Here is a 21,835-nt window from a genome sequence, read left to right as displayed (position 1 = left end):
GGGGGAGGAGAGAGAGAGAGAGAGAGAGGAAGAGAGAGAAGAGCTAGCTTCGTCCTATCTATTAAAAAAAAAAATATGGGAGACTTTGTCATTCATTTCGAACTCCTGCAATTTTGATTTTAAAATACTGTTAATAGTTCATTACGGTTTTTTTTTTTAAAAAAAACACAACTTATTTGGCAGCGAAAGGGAGCTCATTAAAAAAAGAGAGAGAGGGAGAGAGAGAGAAAGCAGGTAGGTTTCCAGAAAGCTCAGCTTAACTTCTTTGCTGCTATAACCAGGGGGGGAAGAAGGTTTTTAAGTTCCTCAGCTAAAGATTTCCTGCCGCTTGAAAATTATTTAGCAGAGGAATTTATTAAAAATACAAAAAAGGAGGGAGGAAGAGGTGCCTGGTGAAAGGGAACAGTTTTGAAAGCATGCATAAATACATTTTAGAGGGTCTAATGAGAAGGGATTCTGTGGGCATTTCTTCTCTTCCAAGTGTCTTCCAAACAAGATCGGTGGGTCCAGGGATGGATGGATGGATGGATGGATGGATGGATGGATGGAGAGAGAGAGAGAGAGAGAGAGAGAGAGATGGATGGATGGATTGGATGGAAGGTGGGCGGGCGGGCAGGATGGATGATGGATGGATGTTGGATGGAGATGGATAGATACAGACAGCTAAATGATAAATAACTAGGATGAATAGATGGATGGATGGAGAGAAGAAAGAATCAATAGATAGATAGATAGATAGATAGATAGATAGATAGATAGATAGATAGATAGATAGATAGATAGATAGATAGATGATGGGTGGATAATGGATGATGGATGGATGATGGATAGATACAGACAGCTAAATGAAAAATAACTAGGATGGATGGATGGATGGATGGAGGAAAGAATCAATAGATAGATAGATAGATAGATAGATAGATAGATAGATAGATAGATAGATAGATAGATAGATAGATAGATAGATAATAGATGGATGGATGGATGAATGAATGGATAGATAGATAGATGAATGGATAGATGGGAGGGTGGGAGATAGACAGAAGGCCTGAACTATATCCCCAAGATATAGTCCAAGGTTGGAATCTATAAATAGAGGAGATTTGGCTAGGATCTGGAATACAATCCAGAAGAAGAATCTAAATCGTTGGCTCTTTGTCACAGTCCCGAGACCAGTAGACATTCAGAGAAGTCAGATTGGGGTGTGAGACCAATACAGAGAAGTCACCAAGATTGCTCTCACTGTCAAGAAATTCTTCCTTACCTGCTTCTCTCCTTAGTTAGTTTCCATCCTTTGCTTCTTGCCTTGCCCTTTGCCCTTTTGCCCTTTTGCCCTTTGCCTTGCCTTGCCTTGCCTTGCCTTGCCTGCCTTGCCTTGCCTTGCCTTGCCTTGCCTTGCCTTGCCTTGCCTTGCCTTGCCTTGCCTTGCCTTGCCTTGCCTTGCCTTGCCTTGCCTTGCCTTGCCATGCCTTGCCTTGACTTGACTTGACTTGACTTGACTTGACTTGACTTGACTTGCCTGCCTTCCCTTGCCTTGCCTTGCCTTGCCTTGCCTTGCCTTGCCTTGCCATGCCTTGCCTTGCCTTGCCATGCCTTGCCTTGCCTTGACTTGACTTGACTTGACTTGACTTGACTTGACTTGCCATGCCTTGACTTGACTTGACTTGACTTGACTTGACTTGACTTGACTTGGCTTTCCTTGCCATGCCATCTGGTGATTTGGAAAATAAGTTCACACACACACACACACACACACACACACATACACACACATATACACACCCCTCTTCTTTCTGGCAGCCCCTCCATTCTTTTTGCAGAATTTGGCGATAGGTGTGTGTGTGTGTGTGTGTGTGTGCAGACCAGAATTGTGGACAGGCTCCGAAAATATTCTGCGCGCCTCAGCCTGGGTGTGATCCGTGTGGCACCCCCCACCTCACACCGCCCCTTCTGCACTACCAACCTTCCAGCTCGTGAAGAAGCTCTCTCTAAGAGCAGCCTCCTGGGATGGAGAGGCACTTGATCAAGCTCGTAACATCATTAGCCAACATGAACGGAGATTAAGCCTCTCCGAAGCATGTGGCGAGACATAATTAGCAATAAAAGTCACGCCAGGAGCAAAATAAGCTGTGGGTGAAAGAGAAGAAGGGCAGCTATTTACATGCATGCGGAAAGACCCAATGTGAAATCGCGGTTAGCGCCCCTGACGTCTTTGCGTTGTTGAGGCCAACAAGGCGGAAGAGTGCTAGAGTTTGTGTTCGAGGGCTTTCTTTGTGAGGCCAGGCATGAGTTCTACCAAAGAGCAGGCAAGCTTTTTGAGGTCATCAGAAGACTTCATCAGGCCCAGGGATAAACTGAGCAACAATGGAGAATTGGGACAACAGGGAAGGGATGGTTGTTTCTGATGTGTTTTTCGTGGCAGTTGTCGTGTCCCACTCCCCCCTCCGACGACCGGGTCTAGGAAGTCCGTATCAAACATGGCCACGAAGCTTCTGCAGCTTTGCCAAATTCCTTTCAGATTTCTCAGGGCAGGCAGGAATCCAAGGTGTGACTTCAGCAAACCAGATGAGATTTTGCTTGACTCAAAGTTGGAATGCCAAAAGCAGGTCCTTTATATAGGCTGTGGGGTGTGGCTCCATGACTCAGCACTTATCCAGGCCTGCCCCTCCCTTCCTTCTGCTGACATCGCCTCTCAGATCTCCGGAAGCGGGGATCCTCCCACTGTGAATTCTCTTCAGCTGGATTTGCTGTTGGTAATTCCAGCATGTGGCTGGCTCCCTGCTCACACGCTGTAGGAGTGAGGTTTGTTTGTTCATTCTTGACATCCTGTCTGGGCATGGGGCCAGGGCCGGGGGCTGAGGCATGACAGGCCGTTCATCTTCATTATCAGACTCAGAGTCTGATAGCAGACCCGGGACGAGACAGGAGGGGCCCGACTGAGGAGAGGAGGGAGGATGAGGCACAACAGCAGTCTTATAGACCAAGAGATTCTGCTGCGAGATGAAGCTTGGAGTCTTCTCCAAGAAGCAAGGGACAGTGGTTGGCGTCTTTTAGAGGAAAACTGTTGTGGCCCGCCGGTGGCTAGTGGAGCTGGCAGTAGAGTCGGACAGTGAGGAGGTTGGGAAGGAACTTGGGCCAGTTCTGTGGGCTGGAGAAAGTTTGGACGAGGGCTCTGTGTCAGAGGCAGAGAGGGAGCTAAACAGCAGTGAGACTCAGGAACAGCTGGAGCCTGTTCCCAGCGTACGCATAGCTGCCAGAAGACAAGAACAACTCAGAAAGCAGGGTCGACTCAGGAGTAAAGCCACACTTTGGAGGTGATTGCCCCCCCCCATAGCTTTTTATCTGTCAGAGTCCATGAATTGGAATAGACATGGTAACAGGTCAGCCAATGGGGACTGTATGGTGACTGGGCGTGGCTTAGCTCGACGGTTATGTATAAAAGAGTTGGTTTGTCCTTGCGTTATTGCTCCTGTGATTATATAGATTCTCTGCTCCTGGGTTCTGAGTTCTAATTCTGGCTTTGGCTTTATGGGTATCGTATACGTGCATCATGCTTTATATTACTGTATGTAAAGAAGTTTGCTTCATACGTGAATCCTGCCGAATTATTTACTCGTGTGCTGGTTGGATTGCTGCAACACTCTTAAACGTCCTCGCTTTCCTTCTAAAATCTTTTTCAGGCCCTCAACGCCTTTCTTTGACCTGCTGCAGCACAAATACAGAGAGATATGGATGGACGAGCAGAGGGCGGTCATCAAAGCCGAAAAAGCTGAGAAGAAGCAAAAGGTCAGATGACTTTTAGAAGGCCTTTCCGTTCGCTGACCCTCTTCTCAAGACCGTTCCCTTGTAGACACAGATTGGCCCAGGTTCTTGGACTTAGAACCCGGAAGCTGGTTCATCTTGATGTAGGCAAGACAACCAGAGGTGGCCATCACATACTGTAACAACCGGAAATGCCCAGCCCCCGGAAATGTGAGCGCATGTATGCGTGTGGCATCAAAATAGAATAGAATAGAATAGAATAGAATAGAATAGAATAGAATAGAATAGAATAGAATAGAATAGAATAGAATAGAATAGAATAGAATAGAATAGAGTAGGGTAGGGTAGGGTAGGGTAGGGTAGGGTAGGGTAGAGTAGAGTAGAGTAGAGTAGAGTAGAATAGAATAGAATAGAATAGAATAGAATAGAATAGAATAGAATAGAATAGAATAGAATAGAATTTTTTATTGGCCAAGTGTGATTGGACGCACAAGGAATTTGCCTTGATGCAGATGCTCTCAGTGTACATAAAAGAAAAGATACCTTCATCAAGGTACAACACTTAATGATAGTCATAGGGTACAAATTTAACACTTAATGATACAACACTTAATGATAGTCCTAGGCTAAGACACTGAGCTTGTCGAACAGAAAGGTTGGCAGTTCGGCAGTTCGAATCCCTAGCGCAGAGCTCCTGCGTGAGCAGGGAGTGGGACTAGATGACTTCCAAGGTCCCTTCCAGCTCTGTTACTGTGACTGCTTTCCGAAGAAGATCAGCAAACATCTCTTGGGGTTTGTTTGTTTGTTTGTTTGTTTGTCGTTCGTCCTTTAGAGTTAATGGTGTGGATTTTCTTTATTCTTGTTCATTTATTACTTACATCTTGTTTGATGTCCTTTGAAAGGAAAAGTTAGGTCTTCAGATGACCCGGTTATCAAATGTGTTAGATGATCCCAGCATGTGTGGCAGGCTAATTATGTAGCGTAAATAGAAATAATCAGATATCTTCTTCAAGGAGTATCTCATCTTTCGTGAGAGACCTTCAAGCAAGGATACTGTGAGGCCCCTGCCACGATTTGGAGATAAGATTAGTTTCCTAGTTTCCAAATATCCAGCATGGGAAGCAAACTTCTGTGTCCCCGATTAAATTTTTCAAAAGCTGCTGCTTTCCAGCTTTGAAAAGCAGATTTTTTCCCATATTCTTCACAACCATGTCCGTAGAGCAGCGGTCACCAACCGGTGGTCCGCGGACCCACTGGTGGTCCGTGAGAAAATTATGGTGGTCTGCAGAAAAATTATTTGCATTTTTTATATTGCACTAAATCAGGGGTCCTCAAACTACGGCCCTTGGAATGGATATGTGCAATGAACGTTTGTGTTGCTGCAGAGAGTCTCCCCCTTCGGGGTCTTTTTGTGTGGGTTGGTGGGGGACAAGAAATTCCGACTTGGGGTCTGCTTCGGCCTCCTGGTGGGGGGCTTTGGGCGAAGGCTGGAGGGAAGCGCTGCTGGTGGCAAAGAGCCGGAGGGCCTCGTTCCGGTGGGACTGCATCATGGCCTGGAACTGGTTGACCATCTCAGCCCGCTGAGCCTCCAGGCACTGGTACCTGGCCTTGCACTCCTGCAGGTCTTCCCTCTGCTTGGAAAGCCTATGCTCCTAGTCCTCAGTGAGGTGCTTCTGCTGAGCCTCCTTCTCAATCAGATCCATTCTATCGCTGATGATGTTACCTAGTTGGGTCATGAGACGTCTGCCAGAAAGTCACCAAGCTCAGAGAGCACCAAGGACCGCTCTGCATATGTGTTTCCTGCCCGTCCTACCTTGCAAGGCTGATAGCCCCACAGCCCATTAGCAAGCAGCACCCTTGATTTTTTTCCAAGTTGAGGTTGGTGTCCCCACCCCACACCAAACACCACACCAGTGTGAGTATATGTGTGATACATTCTTCTTGGTGACTTTCTAAGGCTGGCATGCCTTAGAGCAGCGGTTCTCAACCTGTGGGTCGCGACCCCATTGGGGGTCAAATGACGATTTGCCAGGGGTCGCCTAAGACCATTGGAAATATGGGAAGTATACTTGCGAGTCGAAGAATCGCACTCCAATGGTTGACTCCACAAGCCAGCTGCAGGCTCTTCAAATCGCTAGCCGAATTCGGCTTCAGGCGCGATGAATTAAAAAAGAGAGAAATCTTCGCTCTGATATCTCCCTCTCAAGCCAGCTGCAATCACTCCCAATCGCTAGCCTAATCTGGCTTCAGGCGCCATAAACTTAATAGGGGAGGAGTCTCCGCTTTAATGCCTCCGTCCTCAAGGCAATCACAAGCAGTTCAGATCGCTAGCCAATACGGCTTCAGGCGCGATAAATTCAAAACGAAAATAATTTTACGGTTGGGGGTCGCCACATCGTGGGGAATTGTATTAAAGGGGTCGCAGCACTATAAAGGTTGAGAACCACTGCCTTAGAGAATGCTGACGCTCATCTGATGTGCTTCAGAAACGTCGGGGGAAATCGTACGAGACTCGGACGTGTTTGCTGAGGAAGTTCCAGCCGCCGACGAAAAAGGAGGAGCTTTGGCGTATCCCCCATTTCCAAAAGGTGGGTCTGAAGGTGGAAAGGGCCTTATTCTGAACGGCAAGGCGGAGGCCCGGCTCCGCAGCAGCCATCTGGGGGGGTGGGATTGAGAAATTTAAACAACCGGTTCCCTACCCGGTTGCTGGGTGGGCGTGGCCATGGGGGCGTGGCCTACTCAGCCTCCTGCACCACTGGGGGTGGGGGGGGGCGTGTTTTCATCCTCCAGAGGCTTTGGAGGTTTTTCTCGGACCTCCAGGAGGGTGAAAACAACCTCCCCCGGGCATCGGAGGAGGCCGGAAACGAACCTGTTTCTGGACGTTCGGTAGGCCCGTTTTTCACCCTCCCAGAGCCTCCGCGCAGTCCCTGCCCTTACCTCGCATCCAAAGCAGACCACATGGAGAACTCCTGGGAAGTGTGGGGCGGGGTGGGCGGTATCAGCCAGTCCTCGTAACTACCGGTTTGGCGAAGCAGATTAAAATTAACATCCGGTTCTCACAAACCGGTCCGAACCGGCTGAATCCCACCCCTGTGGCCATCCCATCTTCCCTAAGTCAATTCAGGTTTAAATGGTGGTGTGGGGCGGAGTGGGTGGTATCAGCCAGTCCTTGTAACTACCGGTTTGGCAAAGCAGATTAAAATTAACATCCGGTTTGCCCAAACCGGTCTGAACCGTCTGAATTCCACCCCGTGGCCATCCCATCTTCCCTAAGTCAATTCAGATTTAAATGGCCGAAACACACCCCGGATCTTGCCAATACAGGCGCTCTTTGACTTAACGGCCACAACTCAGAACAGAAATCCCATCGCTAAGCGAGGCAGCTGTTCAGCGAGCCACGCCTGGCTTTTATGACCTTCGTTGCCACTGTTCTTGTGGCAAAACGCAGCGGTTGTTAAGCAAATCGTGAGGTCCTTAAGCAAATCTGGGTTCTCCCGTTGATTTTGCTGGTGGGACGTCAGTGGTAATTCGGCTTAATGAATCGTTGTTATTATTATTTAAAAAGAAGCAAGGAAACTTGTGACAGCTGCTCGTCTAAGAGGAATGCGGATGCTGGAGCATTTCAGTAAAAATGTCCCCTGTTTGAATGTCGCACTAGCAACCAGGTCTAAAATCACCTAGAATTTTTCCCCGGAGGTTGCATTCAAAAGGTATTGAAAGAAAACTAGAGGGAAGTGCAAAATATTCTCTCGAATGTTACATTCAGAAGTCTTTGGTTCGGGTTTGTTTGGAGGGGTCTGTCTTCTGTATGGACTAGAATAGAATTTTATTGGCCAAGTGTGATTGGACACACAAGGAATTTGTCTTGGTGCATATGCTCTCAGTGTACATAAAAGAAAAGATACGTTCATCAAGGTACAACATTTACAACACAATTGATGATCAATATATCAATATAAATCATAAGGATTGCCAGCAACAAGTTATAGTCATACAGTCATAAGTGGAAAGAGATGGGTGATGGGAACTATGAGAAGATTAATAGTAGTGCAGATTCAGTAAATAGTTTGACAGTGTTGAGGGAATTATTTGTTTAGCAGAGTGATGGCCTTCGGGAAAAAACTGTTCTTGTGTCTAGTTGTTCTGGTGTGCAGTGCTCTATAGCGTCGTTTTGAGGGTAGGGGTTAAAACAGTTTATGTCCAGGATGCGAGGGATCTGCAAATATTTTCACGGCCCTCTTCTTGATTCGTGCAGTATACAGGTCCTCAATGGAAGGCAGGTTCCACATAGATGACCCACAACCCTTCTGTTCTAACCCTTCTGTTATTCTGTGTTTTTTTTTTCCTTTAACGAAAAAAAGTCAGGCGGTGAGCTCATCTTTGTCGACTCTCCCCGTGGGAGGATCAAATTGCCAGGCCCAGAACTATCTTTCAAAATTTGATATAGTAGATTACTCCTGAATGGCTCCCTCTGGATTCCTGTTTTTTTTAAAAAAAACAACGGAATCTTTAACAGAATAACAGAGTTGGAAGGGACCCCTGGAGGTCTTCTAGTCCAACCCCTTCCTCAAGCAGGAGACCCTGTACTATGTAGTGTTTTTTTTTAATTTGCATTTATATCCCGCCCTTCTCCAAAGACTCAGGGCGGTTTACACTATGTCAAGCAATAGTCTTCATCCATTTGTATATTATATACAAAGTCAACTTGTATTGCCCCCCCCCAACAATCTGGGTCCTCATTTTACCTACCTTATAAAGGATGGAAGGCTGAGTCAACCTTGGGCCTGGTGGGACTTGAACCTGCAGTAATTGCAAGCAGCTGCTGTTAATAACAGACTGTCTTAGCACTCTGAGCCACCAGAGACCCAGTGATAGCTAACCTTTTTGCTGTCGTGTGCCAAAAGCCGGGGGAGCGTGGACTGTCGCGCATGTGTGCGCCCACACCCATAATGCAGTGCCCTCGTGTGTCCAACCCACCGCACATGAGTGCGCAACCACCCCACCCCATGCTTCCCTGCACATGCACGCACAACCTCCCATGCTCCCCACCCCGCCCTGTCCATGCATGTGTGCCTCCCACATGCGACCCCATACCAGAGACCTGAAAATCAGCTGGCTAGTGGGAGGTGCACACACATGCTGAGCTGGGCAACTGCTCACATGCCACCTCTGGCACATATTGAGTTTTCATATCAAATGATCTAAGTGCCAAAGCCCACTGTAACTACTTGGTGGGCGTGGCAGGGGAAGGATACTGCAAAATCCCCATTCCCTCCCCACTCCTGGGGGAAGGATACTGCAAAATCCCCATTCCCTCCCCACTCCTGGGGGAAGGATACTGCAAAATCCCCATTCTCACCCCCACTCCTGGGGGAAGGATACTGCAAATTCCCCATTCCCTCCCCACTCCTGGGGGAAGGATACTGCAAATTCCCCATTCCCTCCCCACTCCTGGGGGAAGGATACTGCAAATTCCCCATTCCCTCCCCACTCCTGGGGGAAGGATATTGCAAAATCCCCATTCCCACCCCCACTCTGGGGCCAGCCAGAGGCGGTATTTGCCAGTTCCTCCGAACTGCTCAAAATTTCCACTGCCGGTTCACCAGAACCTGTCAGAACCTGCTGGATTTCATCCCTGACTCCTGGGCTTCCGGGTTGAGGGGAGACCAACCAGGATGACCCAAGCTTCCTTGCTCGCTTGTTTTTTTTCTTTCCTGGCACAAGACCCCCCCCCATTTTAATCTGGGGATTTTTTTAGCCTGCTCTCCAAGTGCCTTGCTCATCTATCCCCCTTCTCGGTTGACGGTCCTATCAAAAGCAGCCCAAGACAGACACGGATCTCACAAGCAGTTTATGAAAAGGAAGAGAAGCCATGGCGAGGAGGGGTGGCGGAGAGAAGAGAATGCAAATAAAGAGAAGGGGAGGATGCAAAAGGAAACCATCATCTGGGAAAAAAGTGGAAAATTAAAGAGGGGAACCCACAAGCTGATGAGGTATCTCACCTGGGTACCCCCCTCCTTCCCTCCCTCCCTCCCGCCAATTAAATCAAAAACGGTTTGTTTTTAATGGTCTTTTACATTGACAAGTGGACTATCATTTTTAGGGCCTGAAAGCTGTCAGGGAGCGGAAGGCGAATCCTCCGCTGATAATGCCCAGCGGTTCCAATTAGGCACCGAGGCCGTTCCTGGTGCGTTAATGACTCCCCCGATGCCGCCTTGCCCCCTTCGGCACTGCCTGATACCTCTTCCTCCCCGCTTCCTCTGACACCACAAATTACTGACACAAAACGGAGACACCTTGGCGTCTCCTAGCCAGGCCAGGCCCAGGCCTGTGGGCTTAATGAGCAAGAGAAGTTGCGGTGGCTGGTGGTTTTGTGTGTTTTTTTTCTCTCTCCTTTTTCTTCTTTCCTTCCTTTCTTTTCTTTCCTTTCCCCCCCCCCTCTTCCGTATTTTTACCCCCTTCATGAGGAGGGTTGTCTTCTCCGCTAAGTTCTTTTCTTGTTTGACAGCTGCTTGCGGTGTTGACCTTATAAAAGATTTAGCATCTCTCGTTATTTCCCTGCCAAGCGTTGACGACCGAAGACGGGTGATGGGTTGCGAAGACAGAGCGGCGGGGGGGTGGGGTGAGGAAAGGGGTAGGGGGAGAGAAACGGTCGGTCTGTAAAGATGGGTGAATCGGTGGGGAAAAGCTGGAAACGTGTACGCCCGGCGGTGTGCACCGCGCGGGAGAAGTTGCAAGAAAGGAGTTGCCGTCTCAGCCTTGAAATCTTAGCTTAGCTGCGTTTAAATGTCCCTCCAGGCTGTGCAAAAATGCTGAATGGAGACACTGGACAAGGGACAGCAGTTAGAAAAGACTCATTGGGTGGGAGGCCCAAGCTGGTGACATCACACCCTTGACACGTTTGGTGGAACCTAAGAGTCTTCCCAGCCTTCCGAGGGGTGTTCCCAGAATTCGTAGCCACCAAGGAGTTCTCGAAATTCATGATCCAACGAAAAGAAGGCCCATCTTGGCTCCAGATTTTTGCTTTCTCCCTGTGATCAACCACATGCTTCTTGAAGTTCACAAGCAGGAGACTGTTGTGGTCCGCCAGCAGCCTGCGGAGCTGGCAACGGAGTCGGACAGCGATGAGGCTGAGGAAGAGCATGAGCCAGTCCTGGAGGCTGAGGAAGGCCCGGATGAGAGCTCTGCGTTGGAGGCAGAGGTGGGGCCAGGGCCATCAGGGAGTGAGGTGCAGACCCCAGAGGCTGACAGTAGTGAGGCAGAAGAACAGGAGGAGCCTGTTCCTAATGCACGCATGAGAAGAGCTGCCAGAAGGCAAGAGCAGCTCAAGCAAAGAGGACGACTCAGGAGTAGGGCCAAGAGATGATTGGCCCCTCCCATAAAGCTTAAAAGACCAGCAATGTGCTTGGGCTCTTTGCCGGAAAACAACGTTGATAGCTTTGTCTTGTGGCATTTGTTTCGTATCGGTGTCTTCTGAACTTTTGCCAAGAAAGGCCTTTGGCAGTTTGCCTAATTGGACCAAGGTTGGCGATAGGACTGAGGAATTTGTGTTGGGAGGAATTTGCTTTAATTTAGTTGAAGTACGCTGAGAATGAATTAATTCTCAGCTGGTCTTATAAAGTTCGTTTGTTTTTACACTGACGGAGTTTCCTACTACATACTTGGGCCTGGGTCACAACAGAGACATCTATGAAGATTCTCAGTCATCCATCTGGTCCTGGTTGTCCCAAAGGTGCTTTTTTTCCAAGAGGCAACTGGACTTTTTTTTTTTGTTTTTCTTGGAAGACGTTTCACTTCTCATCCAAGAAGCTTCTCGCCCAAGAGCTGAAGAAGCTTCTCGGATGAGAAGCGAAACGCCTTCAGAGAAAACTCGGAAAACCCAGTTGCCTCTTGAAAAAAAGCACCTTTATGGAAAAGAAAATTAACTTCTACTGATCTACTGTTGTTCCTCTGCAGCTGGTATTTAGAGTCCTCTGCTCCCAGGTAGCAAGGGGACTTCAGGACCAGTGAATTTGCCAAAGCTGACAAAACCCAACCCATAAAACCAGGCAGGTCAGCTTGGGTTGGGCTTACTGAATTACCTTCATTTATTTATTATGAACGGGACAGCTTTTATTCGGATGGAATGCAACGTGTCCAGATATAAACAAACAACGATAGATCTAGAGGTTCTTTTTTTTTCATAAAAAAGTTTTATTTTTGCAATCATATCAAACAGCTCATCCAATGTACAGTCATATACAATTAGTCGGGCTTGCCCAGTCACCACCCCCCTTTTTAACACTCTTCCCTCTTCTACCTTCTTCTACTTTCCAGACCTTCCTCTCCTTCTCTTATCTACATCCTCTCCTCCCTCCACCCTACACCTTCCTTCTCCCTCTTCTACCCCTCTTCCTTCCTCTTCTCCTCTTTCCTACCTCCTACTCTCTCCTCTTTTCTCCCTCCCCATCGTTCTAAAATGGTAACTGGGCAGACCCGACCCTACATTAATTATATTTATACATCTTCAATAATCCCTGTACATTAACCATCCTTTACCCTCAACCCCCCAATTCCCCTCCCCCTTACCCCCCACACCTTACCCCGACTTCCCAGAACAAAATGCAGGGTATCAAAACTAACAATCATAATCCAAAATAATTCCTAAATTATAATCTCTAGTCACCCCACACATAATCACACTCTCAATTCCCCTCTCCTTCAGAAATATATCTAATACAAAATATTTCCTAAATTTACTCATATGCTATTCGATGTTTTTTTATCTGATACTTATTTTGAATATAATCAATCCACATTTTCCATTCTAAAATGTATTTTTCTTGTGTATAGTCTTTCAAGTAAGCAGAAATTTTTGCCATTTCTGCCAGATTTGATACTTTGAGTGTCCATTCTTCGATTGTAGGTAATTCTTCTTTCTAGATCTAGAGGTTTTTAATGAGGGGTGAAAGTTTGATGGGATAGGATTGTCAGTAGAATCTAAATTATTATTATTATTATTATTATTATTATTATTTATTAAATTTTTATACCGCCCTTCTCCCGAAGGACTCAGGGCGGTGCACAGCCGGAGATAAAATACAAAATATGTACAATTAAAACAAATTAAAACATAGCAAAATAAATACCTATACCAGTGTACCGTCAACGCCCAAATGAGCATAAGATCAAGATCTGACCATCAGTCAAGAAGCAAACACAATACCCCAAGCAAGTCAAGACAAGCAAGAAAACGATATGTAGTCCAACCATTAAGGCAGTAGAATCTCTAAGACCAAGTAACACTAACAGGGCAAGCGCTGGCACTGATGATGTTACCTAGTTGGGTAATGAAATATCTGCAAGAAAACAAGAAAACTCAAGAGAAAACTGTACGCTGATGACACTCAGCTGTACTTTTCCACCCCGGGCCACCCCAATGAAGTTGTTGAAGTGCTGTCCCGGTGTCTGGAAGCCGTACGGGTCTGGATGGGGAGAAACAGGCTCAAGCTCAATCCCTCCAAGACGGAGTGGCTGTGGATGCCGGCATCCCGGTACAGTCAGCTGCAGCCGCGGCTGACTGTTGGGGGCGAGTCATTGGCCCCGATGGAGAGGGTGTGCAACTTGGGCGTCCTCCTGGATGGACGGCTGTCTTTGGAAGATCACTTGACGGCCGTCTCCAGGAGAGCTTTTTACCAGGTTCGCCTGGTTCACCAGTTGCGCCCCTTTCTAGACCGGGATGCCCTGTGCACGGTCACTCACGCCCTCGTGACGTCTCGTCTGGATTACTGCAATGCTCTCTACATGGGGCTCCCCTTGAGGTGCACCCGGAGGCTCCAGTTAGTTCAGAATGCGGCTGCGCGGGTGATAGAGGGAGCCCCTCGTGGCTCCCATGTGACACCTCTCCTGCGCAGACTGCACTGGCTACCTGTGGCCTTCCGGGTGCGCTTCAAGGTTTTGGTGACTATCTTCAAAGCGCTCCATGGCATAGGGCCGGGATACTTACGGGACCGTCTGCTGCTACCGAATACCTCTCACCGACCCGTGCGCTCTCACAGGGAGGGACTCCTCAGGGTGCCGTCGGCCAGGCAGTGCCGGCTGGCGACACCCAGGGGAAGGGCCTTCTCTGTGGGGGCTCCCACCCTCTGGAACGAGCTTCCCCCAGGACTTCGCCAACTTCCCGACCTCCGAAGCTTTCGCCGCGAGTTTAAGACACATCTATTTATTTGCGCAGGACTGGACTAGAATTTTAAATTCAAATTGGTTTTAATGGGGATTTTATTATTTTTATTATTATTGTTATTTTACTTATTTTAATTATTCGACCAATTATAATAAGTTTTTTTAACGGATGTTTTATTTGTATTTATATGTATGTTTTTATCTGGTTGTGAGTCCCTAGGGAGATAGGGTGGTATAAAAATATGAAAAATAAATAAATAAATAAAATAAGTAAATAAATAAATAAATTAAAAAAAACAAAAAAACAAGGAAACTCAGAGAGTACCAACGATCCCACAGTCCTCCTTCCCTCCTCCTCTCAGAAACCCCCCCTCCCTCCTGGCACTGATGGTGTTACCTAGTTGGGCAAGAAAACACCCAAGCTCGGAGAGTACCGATGACCTTTTTATTTTATTTTATTTTATTTTATTTTATTTATTTATTTATTTTATTTGTCATAACAGCATGCATAAGCATAAGCATGAAATAACTATATGATATATAAGCATATATATAACCATAAGTATGTAATAACTATATGAAATTGTATACAATCAAAGGGAATATCAGGACAGGAACGGTAGGCACGCTTGTGCTCTTATACACGCCCCTTACAGACCTCTTAGGAATGGGGTGAGGTCAATAGTAGACAGTTTTTGGTTAAAACTTTGGGGATTTTGAGTAGATACCACAGAGTCTGGTAGTGTATTCCAAGCATCAACAACTCTGTTACTGAAGTCATATTTTCTGCAATCAAGATTGAAGCGGTTCACATTAAGTTTAAATCTATTGTCTGCTCTTGTATTGTTGTGATTGAAGCTGAAGTAGTCTTCAACAGGAAGGACTTTGCAATAGATGATTCTATGAGTTAAGCACAGGTCCTGTCGGAGGACCTTGCAGTCTTCCTCCGCCTCTCTCTCCCTCTTCCTCCTCCTCCTCTCTCCTCCTCCTTCTCCTCTCTCCTCCTCAAAAAATAATTGCTACCAACCTGCCTTCCATTGAGGACCTGTATACTGCACAAATCAAGAAGAGGGCCGTGAAAATATTTACAGATCCCTCATATCCTGGACATAAACTGTTTCAACTCCTACCCTCAAAACGACGCTACAGAGCACTGCACACCAGAACAACTAGACACAAGAACAGTTTTTTCCCCGAAGGCCATCACTCTGCTAAACAAATAATTCCCTCAACACTGTCAGACTATTTACTAAATCTGCACTACTATTGATCTTCTCATTGTTCCCATCACCAATCTCTTTCCACTTATGACTGTATGACTGTAACTTTGTTGCTGATAATCCTTATGATTTATATTGATATATTGACCATCAATTGTGTTGTAAGTGTTGTACCTTGATGAACGTATCTTTTCTTTTATGTACACTGAGAGTTTATGCACCAAGACAAATTCCTTGTGTGTCCAATCACACTTGGCCAATAAAGAATTCTATTCTATCCTATTCTATTTCTATTTAAACCCTCCTGGCACTGATGATGTTACTTAGTTGGGCAATGAAATGTCCACAAGAAAACACCCAAGCTCAGAGAGTACCGAGGACCCTTGCGATAAAGGAGTCAAAGAAAGGAGGGGAGCAGGCGAGGCCGTGCTCTCGAGCACACCCCAACTCGGCCAACAGCGCTCATGTATAACAACACTGTGGCTGCTTGGTTCAGCTGGAGTCAGGGGAGATCCTGCCCCCACTTTGTCCTCCTCCTTCTCCTCCTCCGCCCCCCCCCTCCCCAAATAAAACAAGCCTACTTAAACAGGAGCCTAATTATGGATTTAGATGTCCAATTCAGAAAACGCCAACTGATCTGCGTTAATGAGATCTGAGGACTTAATACCTGCGTGTCCGCAATTATCTCTGCGGCTGGAGATTTGGTCTGCCAATCAAGAAATTACCTTTCGGTGTCTGAATGGTTCATTAAGCCTCCTTGGGAAGAGCAGGATGAGGAGTTTGAGGTGGAGGACCGGGCGGAGAAGACTTAATCAACCATTCCCAAAGGGTGGAAGTCCTCGGAGATGTCGCATCTGAAGAGCAGAAAGCAGGATGGAAAGAGAAAGAGACGGACAGATGCCTTCTACATTCGTTCTGATCCTTCATAGCACTTTGAAGACCAGACTGGTCAAGGGTTGAAGGCGGAATCCATGTTCTTTATCCTCCATGAAGCACGGAAGATGTCTGTGGAGATTACGCTCAAGGTGTTTTTTCAAAAGGCAGCTGGACTTGGTTTTTCCTCGAAGACGTTTCTCTCCTCATCCAAGAAGCTTCTTCAGTTCTGTTGTGACCCAGGCCCAAGTAGGTAGTTAGGTAAACTCCGTCAGTGTAAAAACAAACAAACTTTACTAGAACAGCTGAGAATTACTTCATTCTCAGCGTAGTTCAATTAAATTAAAGCAAATTCCTCCCAACACAAACTCATCCTTTTTATTTATTTATTTTATTTAAACAAACAAACTTTACTAGAACAGCTGAGAATTACTTCATTCTCAGCGTAGTGGTCCAACTAAATTAAAGCAAATTCCTCCCAACAAAAACTCCTCATCCTATCGCCAACCTTGGTCCAATTAGACAAACTGCCAAAGGCCTTTCTTGGCAACAGTTCAAAAAATGACGATACAAAATAAATGCAAGAAGACGAAGCTATCAATGTTGTTTTCCGGCAAAGAGCCCAAATGCCGTTGCTGGTCTTTTAAGCTTTATGGGAGGGCCCAATCATCTCTCGGCCCTACTCCCGAATTGTCCTCTTTGCTTGAGCTGCTCTTGCCTTCTGGCAGCTCTTCTCATGCGTGCATTAGGAACAGGCTCCTCCTGTTTCTCTGCCTCACTACTGTCAGCCTCTGGAGGCTCAGGAGTCTGGTGAGTTCTAGTCCCATCTCAGGCACGAAAAATCAGTTGGGTGACTTTGGGTCGATCACCAGGAAATGGTGAGTTCTAGGTCCCATCTCAGGCATGAATGCCAGCTAGGTGATTTTGGGGACAGTCCCTCCCTCTCAGCCCAGCCCACCTCACAGAGTTGTTGTTGTGGGGAAAATAGGAGGAAGAAGGAGTATTAAATATATTTGCCACCTTGAGTTGTTTATATAAGATCAGTGGCATGTTACATGAACACAAAACACCTCTAAATCTATTGGTCATTACTCATGTCTCTAGTGAAGGTAACAACTCTCATCTTTCTGGATCCAAGAAGTCATTTGATATATATATATATATCTCTCTCCCCCACCCCATTCTTTCATCTTCTCTAGGTTGACCCACACCTCTCAACCTTCCCAGATCATGCTTCGTACAAGAAGGCGCTTGAGGTCTTCCGTTCAGAAGTTCCTGTGAGGATCGGGCCCCTGGCCCAAGGCCTTTATACCACAGCCTGTTAAGACATATCTAGAGGAAAGAAAGACAAGAGAAGGAGCAGGCTGAACAAGGAAAAGAAACAAAATAAATCCAGAAGACTTAATTGCAGATTTCTATTTTAGGACTGGGGATTGGTTTGTTCGCCTGATGATTAAACTTATCTTTAACCCGATGTGTTTATTTGGACTTTAATGTTTCTGCAAGGAGTTAATCTGAATTCTTTCTCGGAAGGCTCAGAGTGCGCACAGTGTGACTATTGTAAATGCCCTGAACTATAAACTCGAGTTTGCCTCACGCATGCATAAAATAGAATAGAACAGAACAGAACAGAAGTAGAGTAGAGTAGAATAGAATAGAGTAGAATAGAGTAGAATAGAATAGAATAGAACAGAACAGAACAGAACAGAACAGAAGTAAAGTAGAGTAGAACAGAACAGAACAGAACAGAACAGAGGTAGAGTAGAGTAGAGTAGAGTAGAGTAGAGTAGAATAGAATAGAGTAGAATAGAACAGAACAGAACAGAACAGAATAGAACAGAACAGAACAGAAGTAGAGTAGAGTAGAGTAGAGTAGAGTAGAGTAGAGTAGAGTAGAGTAGAGTAGAGTAGAATAGAATAGAAAAGAACAGAATAGAACAGAACAGAACAGAAGTAGAGTAGAGTAGAATAGAACAGAACAGAACAGAACAGAACAGAATAGAGGTAGAGTAGAGTAGAGTAGAGTAGAGTAGAGTAGAGTAGAGTAGAGTAGAGTAGAGTAGAGTAGAGTAGAGTAGAATAGAATAGCAATAGAGTACAGTAGAGTAGAATAGAATCTATAAGGCATAACACAATACATGTATATTTAGAATAGAACAGAACAGAACAGAACAGAATAGAATAGAATTCTTTATTGGCCAAGTGTGATTGGACACACAAGAAATTGATCTTAAGTGTCTATGCTCTCAGTGTACATAAGGAGAATAAAATGCATTCATCAAGAATAAAAAGATACAACACTTAGTGATAGTCAGGGTTACTAATAAGCTATCAAATCGTACTAGGAAACAAATAAAAACAGTATAAATGATACAAGCAACATGGTTATAGTATTAAGTGGGAAGAGATGGATGCTAGTAAGGAAGGGAAGAAGAATAGTAATACAATCTTAGTAAATGATTTGACAATATTGAGGGAATTATTTGTTTAGCAGAGTGATGGCCTTCGGGAAAAAACTGTCCTTGTGTCTAGTTGTTCTGGTGTGGAGTGTTCTGTAGCGTCGTTTTGAGGGTAGGAGTTGAAACAGTTTATGTCCAGGATGCGAGGGGTCTGTAGATATTTTCACAGCCCTCTTTTTGACTCAGACACCAAACCACTACTTGCCAAACTTGTCAGCAATACACCAACGCAGCTTGAACGTTTGGATGAATGCAGGAAATCAAGGTCAGATGACTTTCAAGGTTGGATTCTTCCATGCTTTGTAAAAGAGACTTTTTTTTTTTTTGAAATCTCATCCTGTAATTCTTATCTTCTTTTTTTTTTTTCCAAATGTGTTTTTCGCTCCCTTCTCCTTTTGGCATGGATGCTTCTTATCTTAGAGTGACACCCACTGGCAATTCTGAGAGTCCTCGTGAAAGACTCGGCGGACCGATTCCTTCCCATCCCCGGGTCTTCTTGGGAAGTGAGAAGAAGCAATCTAGCTGAACCAAAACTTCCTCTTGGCCTTCCTCTTTTTCTCTCTTTGGTTCCTTCCTGCACGCTGATGGCTTTTTGACTTCTCTTCCCCCTGTAAAAATCTCCAACAGTTGAACGTATCAAAACAAATTAAGGGGTATGAGAGTATCTCAGAAGCGTTCAAGGGGTGTGGGGCAGAGGTGGGTTTCAGCAGGTTCTGACCAGTTCTGGAGAACCGGTAGCGGAAATATTGAGTAGTTCGGAGAACCGATAGTAAAAATTCTGACTGGCCCCCGACACCCATCTATTCTCTGCCTCCCGAGTCCCAGCTGATCAGGAGGAAATGGGGATTTTGCAGTATCCTTCCCCTGGATTGGGGAGGGAATGGAGATTTTACAGTATCCTTCCCCTGCCATGCACACCAAGCCACGCCCACCAAGCCATGCCACGCCCACCAAGCCAAACCCACAGAACCGGTAGTAAAAAAAATTGAAACCAACCACTGGTTCGGGGTATAGAAAAGGTTCGGAACCCCTGCTTGGAAAGAATGCAAATGACCAGCTGTCTGCAAGGAATATAAATCCTTCCATTCCCTACTATCCTGTCAGAGCTGAAGAAGCTTCTTGGATGAGAAGTGAAATGTCTTCAAAAGAAAAAAAAACACACAAGGAAGTCCAGTTGCCTCCTGAAAAAAGCACCTGTTGTGACCCAGGCCCAGGTAGGTAGTAGGAAACTCAGTCAGTGTAAAAACAAACTAACTTTATTCGAACAGCTGAGAATTACTTCGTTCTCAGCGTAGTTCAATTAAATTAAAGCAAATTCCTCCCAACGCAAATTCCTCAGTCCTGTCGCCAACCTTGGTCCAATTAGGCAAACTGCCAAAGGCCTTTCTTGGCAAAAGTTCAGAAGACACCGATACAAATGCCACAAGACAAAGCTATCAACGTTGCTTTCCGGCAAAGAGCCCAAATGTCATTGCTGGTCTTTTAAGCCTTATAGGAGGGGCCAATCATCTCCTGGCCTTACTTCCGAGTCATCCTCTTTGCTTGAGCTGCTCTTGCCTTCTGGCAGCTCTTCTCATGCATGCATTAGGAACACGCTCCTCCTGTTCCTTTGCCTCACTACTGTCAGCCTCTGGAGTCTGCACATCACTCTCAGATGGCCCTGGCCCCACTTCTGCCTCCGACACAGAGCCCCATCCAGGCCTTCCCCAGCCTCCAGGACTGGGCCACGCTCTTCCTCAGCCTCATCGCTGTCTGACTCCGTTGTCACCTCCGCAGGCTGCTGGCGGACCACAACAGCACCTTTGGGACAACCGTGATCTGGAGGACTGAGAATCTCAACAGACTCTTTAAGTTGGATTCTTTTTATCTCCAGGAGAAGCATAATGGGAGCGAAAGAGATGTGGTACACCCACCCATCCACCCATTCATTAATTCATGGGTTCATTTGCCAAGTGTCCGATCCTTCTCTTTGAGACCACGTTCTGGGTCCTCGGGCTTCAGCTAGCAGTCCAGGGTGGACTCTTTTAAAAGCACCCTGACTTCTGGTTTGCAATAATACGTATTGGTAAGGCTTTGGTAAGGCCACACTTGGAATATTGCATTCAGTTTTGGTCGCCACGATGTCAAAAAGATGTTGAGACTCTAGAAAGAGGGCAGAGAAGAGCCACAAAGATGATGAGGGGACTGGAGGCTAAAACATATGAAGAATGGTTGCTGGAATTGGGGCATGTCTAATTTAATGAAAAGGACTAGGGGAGACATGATAGCAGTCTTCCAATATCTCAGGGGCTGCCCTAAAGAAGAGGGAGTCAAACTATTCTCCAAAGCACCTGAGGGTAGAACAAGAAGCAATGGGTGGAAACTCATCAAGGAGAGAAGCAACTCAGAACTAAGGAGAATTTTCCTGACAGTGAGAACAATCAACAAGTGGAACAACTTGCCTGCAGAAGTTGTGAATGCTCCAACACCAGAATTTTTTAAGAAAATGTTGGATAGCCATTTGTCTGAAATGGTGTAGGATTTCCTGCCTGGGCAGGGGGTTGGACTAGAAGACCTCCAAGGTCCCTTCCAACTCTGTTGTTATTGTTGTTGTTGTTGTTATTATTATTATGCTCAAAAAGCACACACATGCACACACACAAGAGACTTCACCAATTCCAACGTCACACAAATGGCATTTGCACAACTCAGAGGGATAGGGTGGATAACCGTACCCATTTTCTACATTTGCATAAGGCACAGGACCCTAAATTAAAATGAGTGCCCCTCGCCTGTTCCTTTTCTGTTTACACTTTCCTTTTTACACATTTTTTTTTTTGGCTGAGCGAAAAGTGTAAGAGGAGAATCAGGTCAGATTAGAAACTTTAGTTGGGGTCTGGCTTTGGTCCTGCCTCTCCCTCTCTCTTCCTCCCCCTCCCCTCTCGCCACAACTCTCCTCCCCCACCCACACCCCAGTTGTTCTCTGACAGCTTGCAACCGGCCTTGACTTCAGATGGGAGCTGTGCAAACTCCCCACCAGGAAAGAAAGCAGGCCCCGCTTACAAGCTGCTGAGTGAAAAGGAAACCTTAAGAAGGAGGTGCAGGAGGGTTGGCAGGAGGAAGGCAGAGAAATTGGGGGTGGGGGGTGAGGGAGAGAAAGAGGGGAGGAGGGAGAGAAGAGAGAGAAGAAGGGGAAGGATTGTTCGCAAAGGGAAAGAGACGAAGATGGGGGAAAGGCAGGAGAGAAGGGAAAGAGGAAAAGGGAGGAAAAGAGGAAGGGCAGAATGAAAGGGAAGGAAAAAGGGATTGGAGGAAAGGTAGAAGAAAGGAAATGAGGAAGGAAGGAAGGAAGGAAGGAAGGAAGGAAGGAAGGAAGGAAGG

At 46.2% G+C, this 21,835-nt stretch overlaps 1 protein-coding gene across 1 annotated transcript in view; it reads left to right on the top strand.

The window, feature by feature from the left end:
• CFAP77 (cilia and flagella associated protein 77) overlaps positions 1-17,480 on the top strand; it is a 61,323-nt gene extending 43,843 nt beyond the window's left edge. Inside the window, exons 4-6 of the mRNA XM_058159465.1 lie at positions 3,681-3,786; positions 6,249-6,350; positions 17,216-17,480. Of these exons, the coding sequence (XP_058015448.1) occupies positions 3,681-3,786; positions 6,249-6,350; positions 17,216-17,341 (334 nt within the window). The 3' untranslated portion in view covers positions 17,342-17,480. The remainder of the gene's footprint in view (positions 1-3,680; positions 3,787-6,248; positions 6,351-17,215) is intronic.
• The last annotated feature ends 4,355 nt before the right edge of the window (positions 17,481-21,835 follow it).

Source organism: Ahaetulla prasina, chromosome 16 (genome assembly GCF_028640845.1).
Source record: "Ahaetulla prasina isolate Xishuangbanna chromosome 16, ASM2864084v1, whole genome shotgun sequence".
NCBI classification, from domain to species: domain Eukaryota; kingdom Metazoa; phylum Chordata; class Lepidosauria; order Squamata; family Colubridae; genus Ahaetulla; species Ahaetulla prasina.
This window is presented reverse-complemented; position numbering and strand designations above follow the sequence as displayed.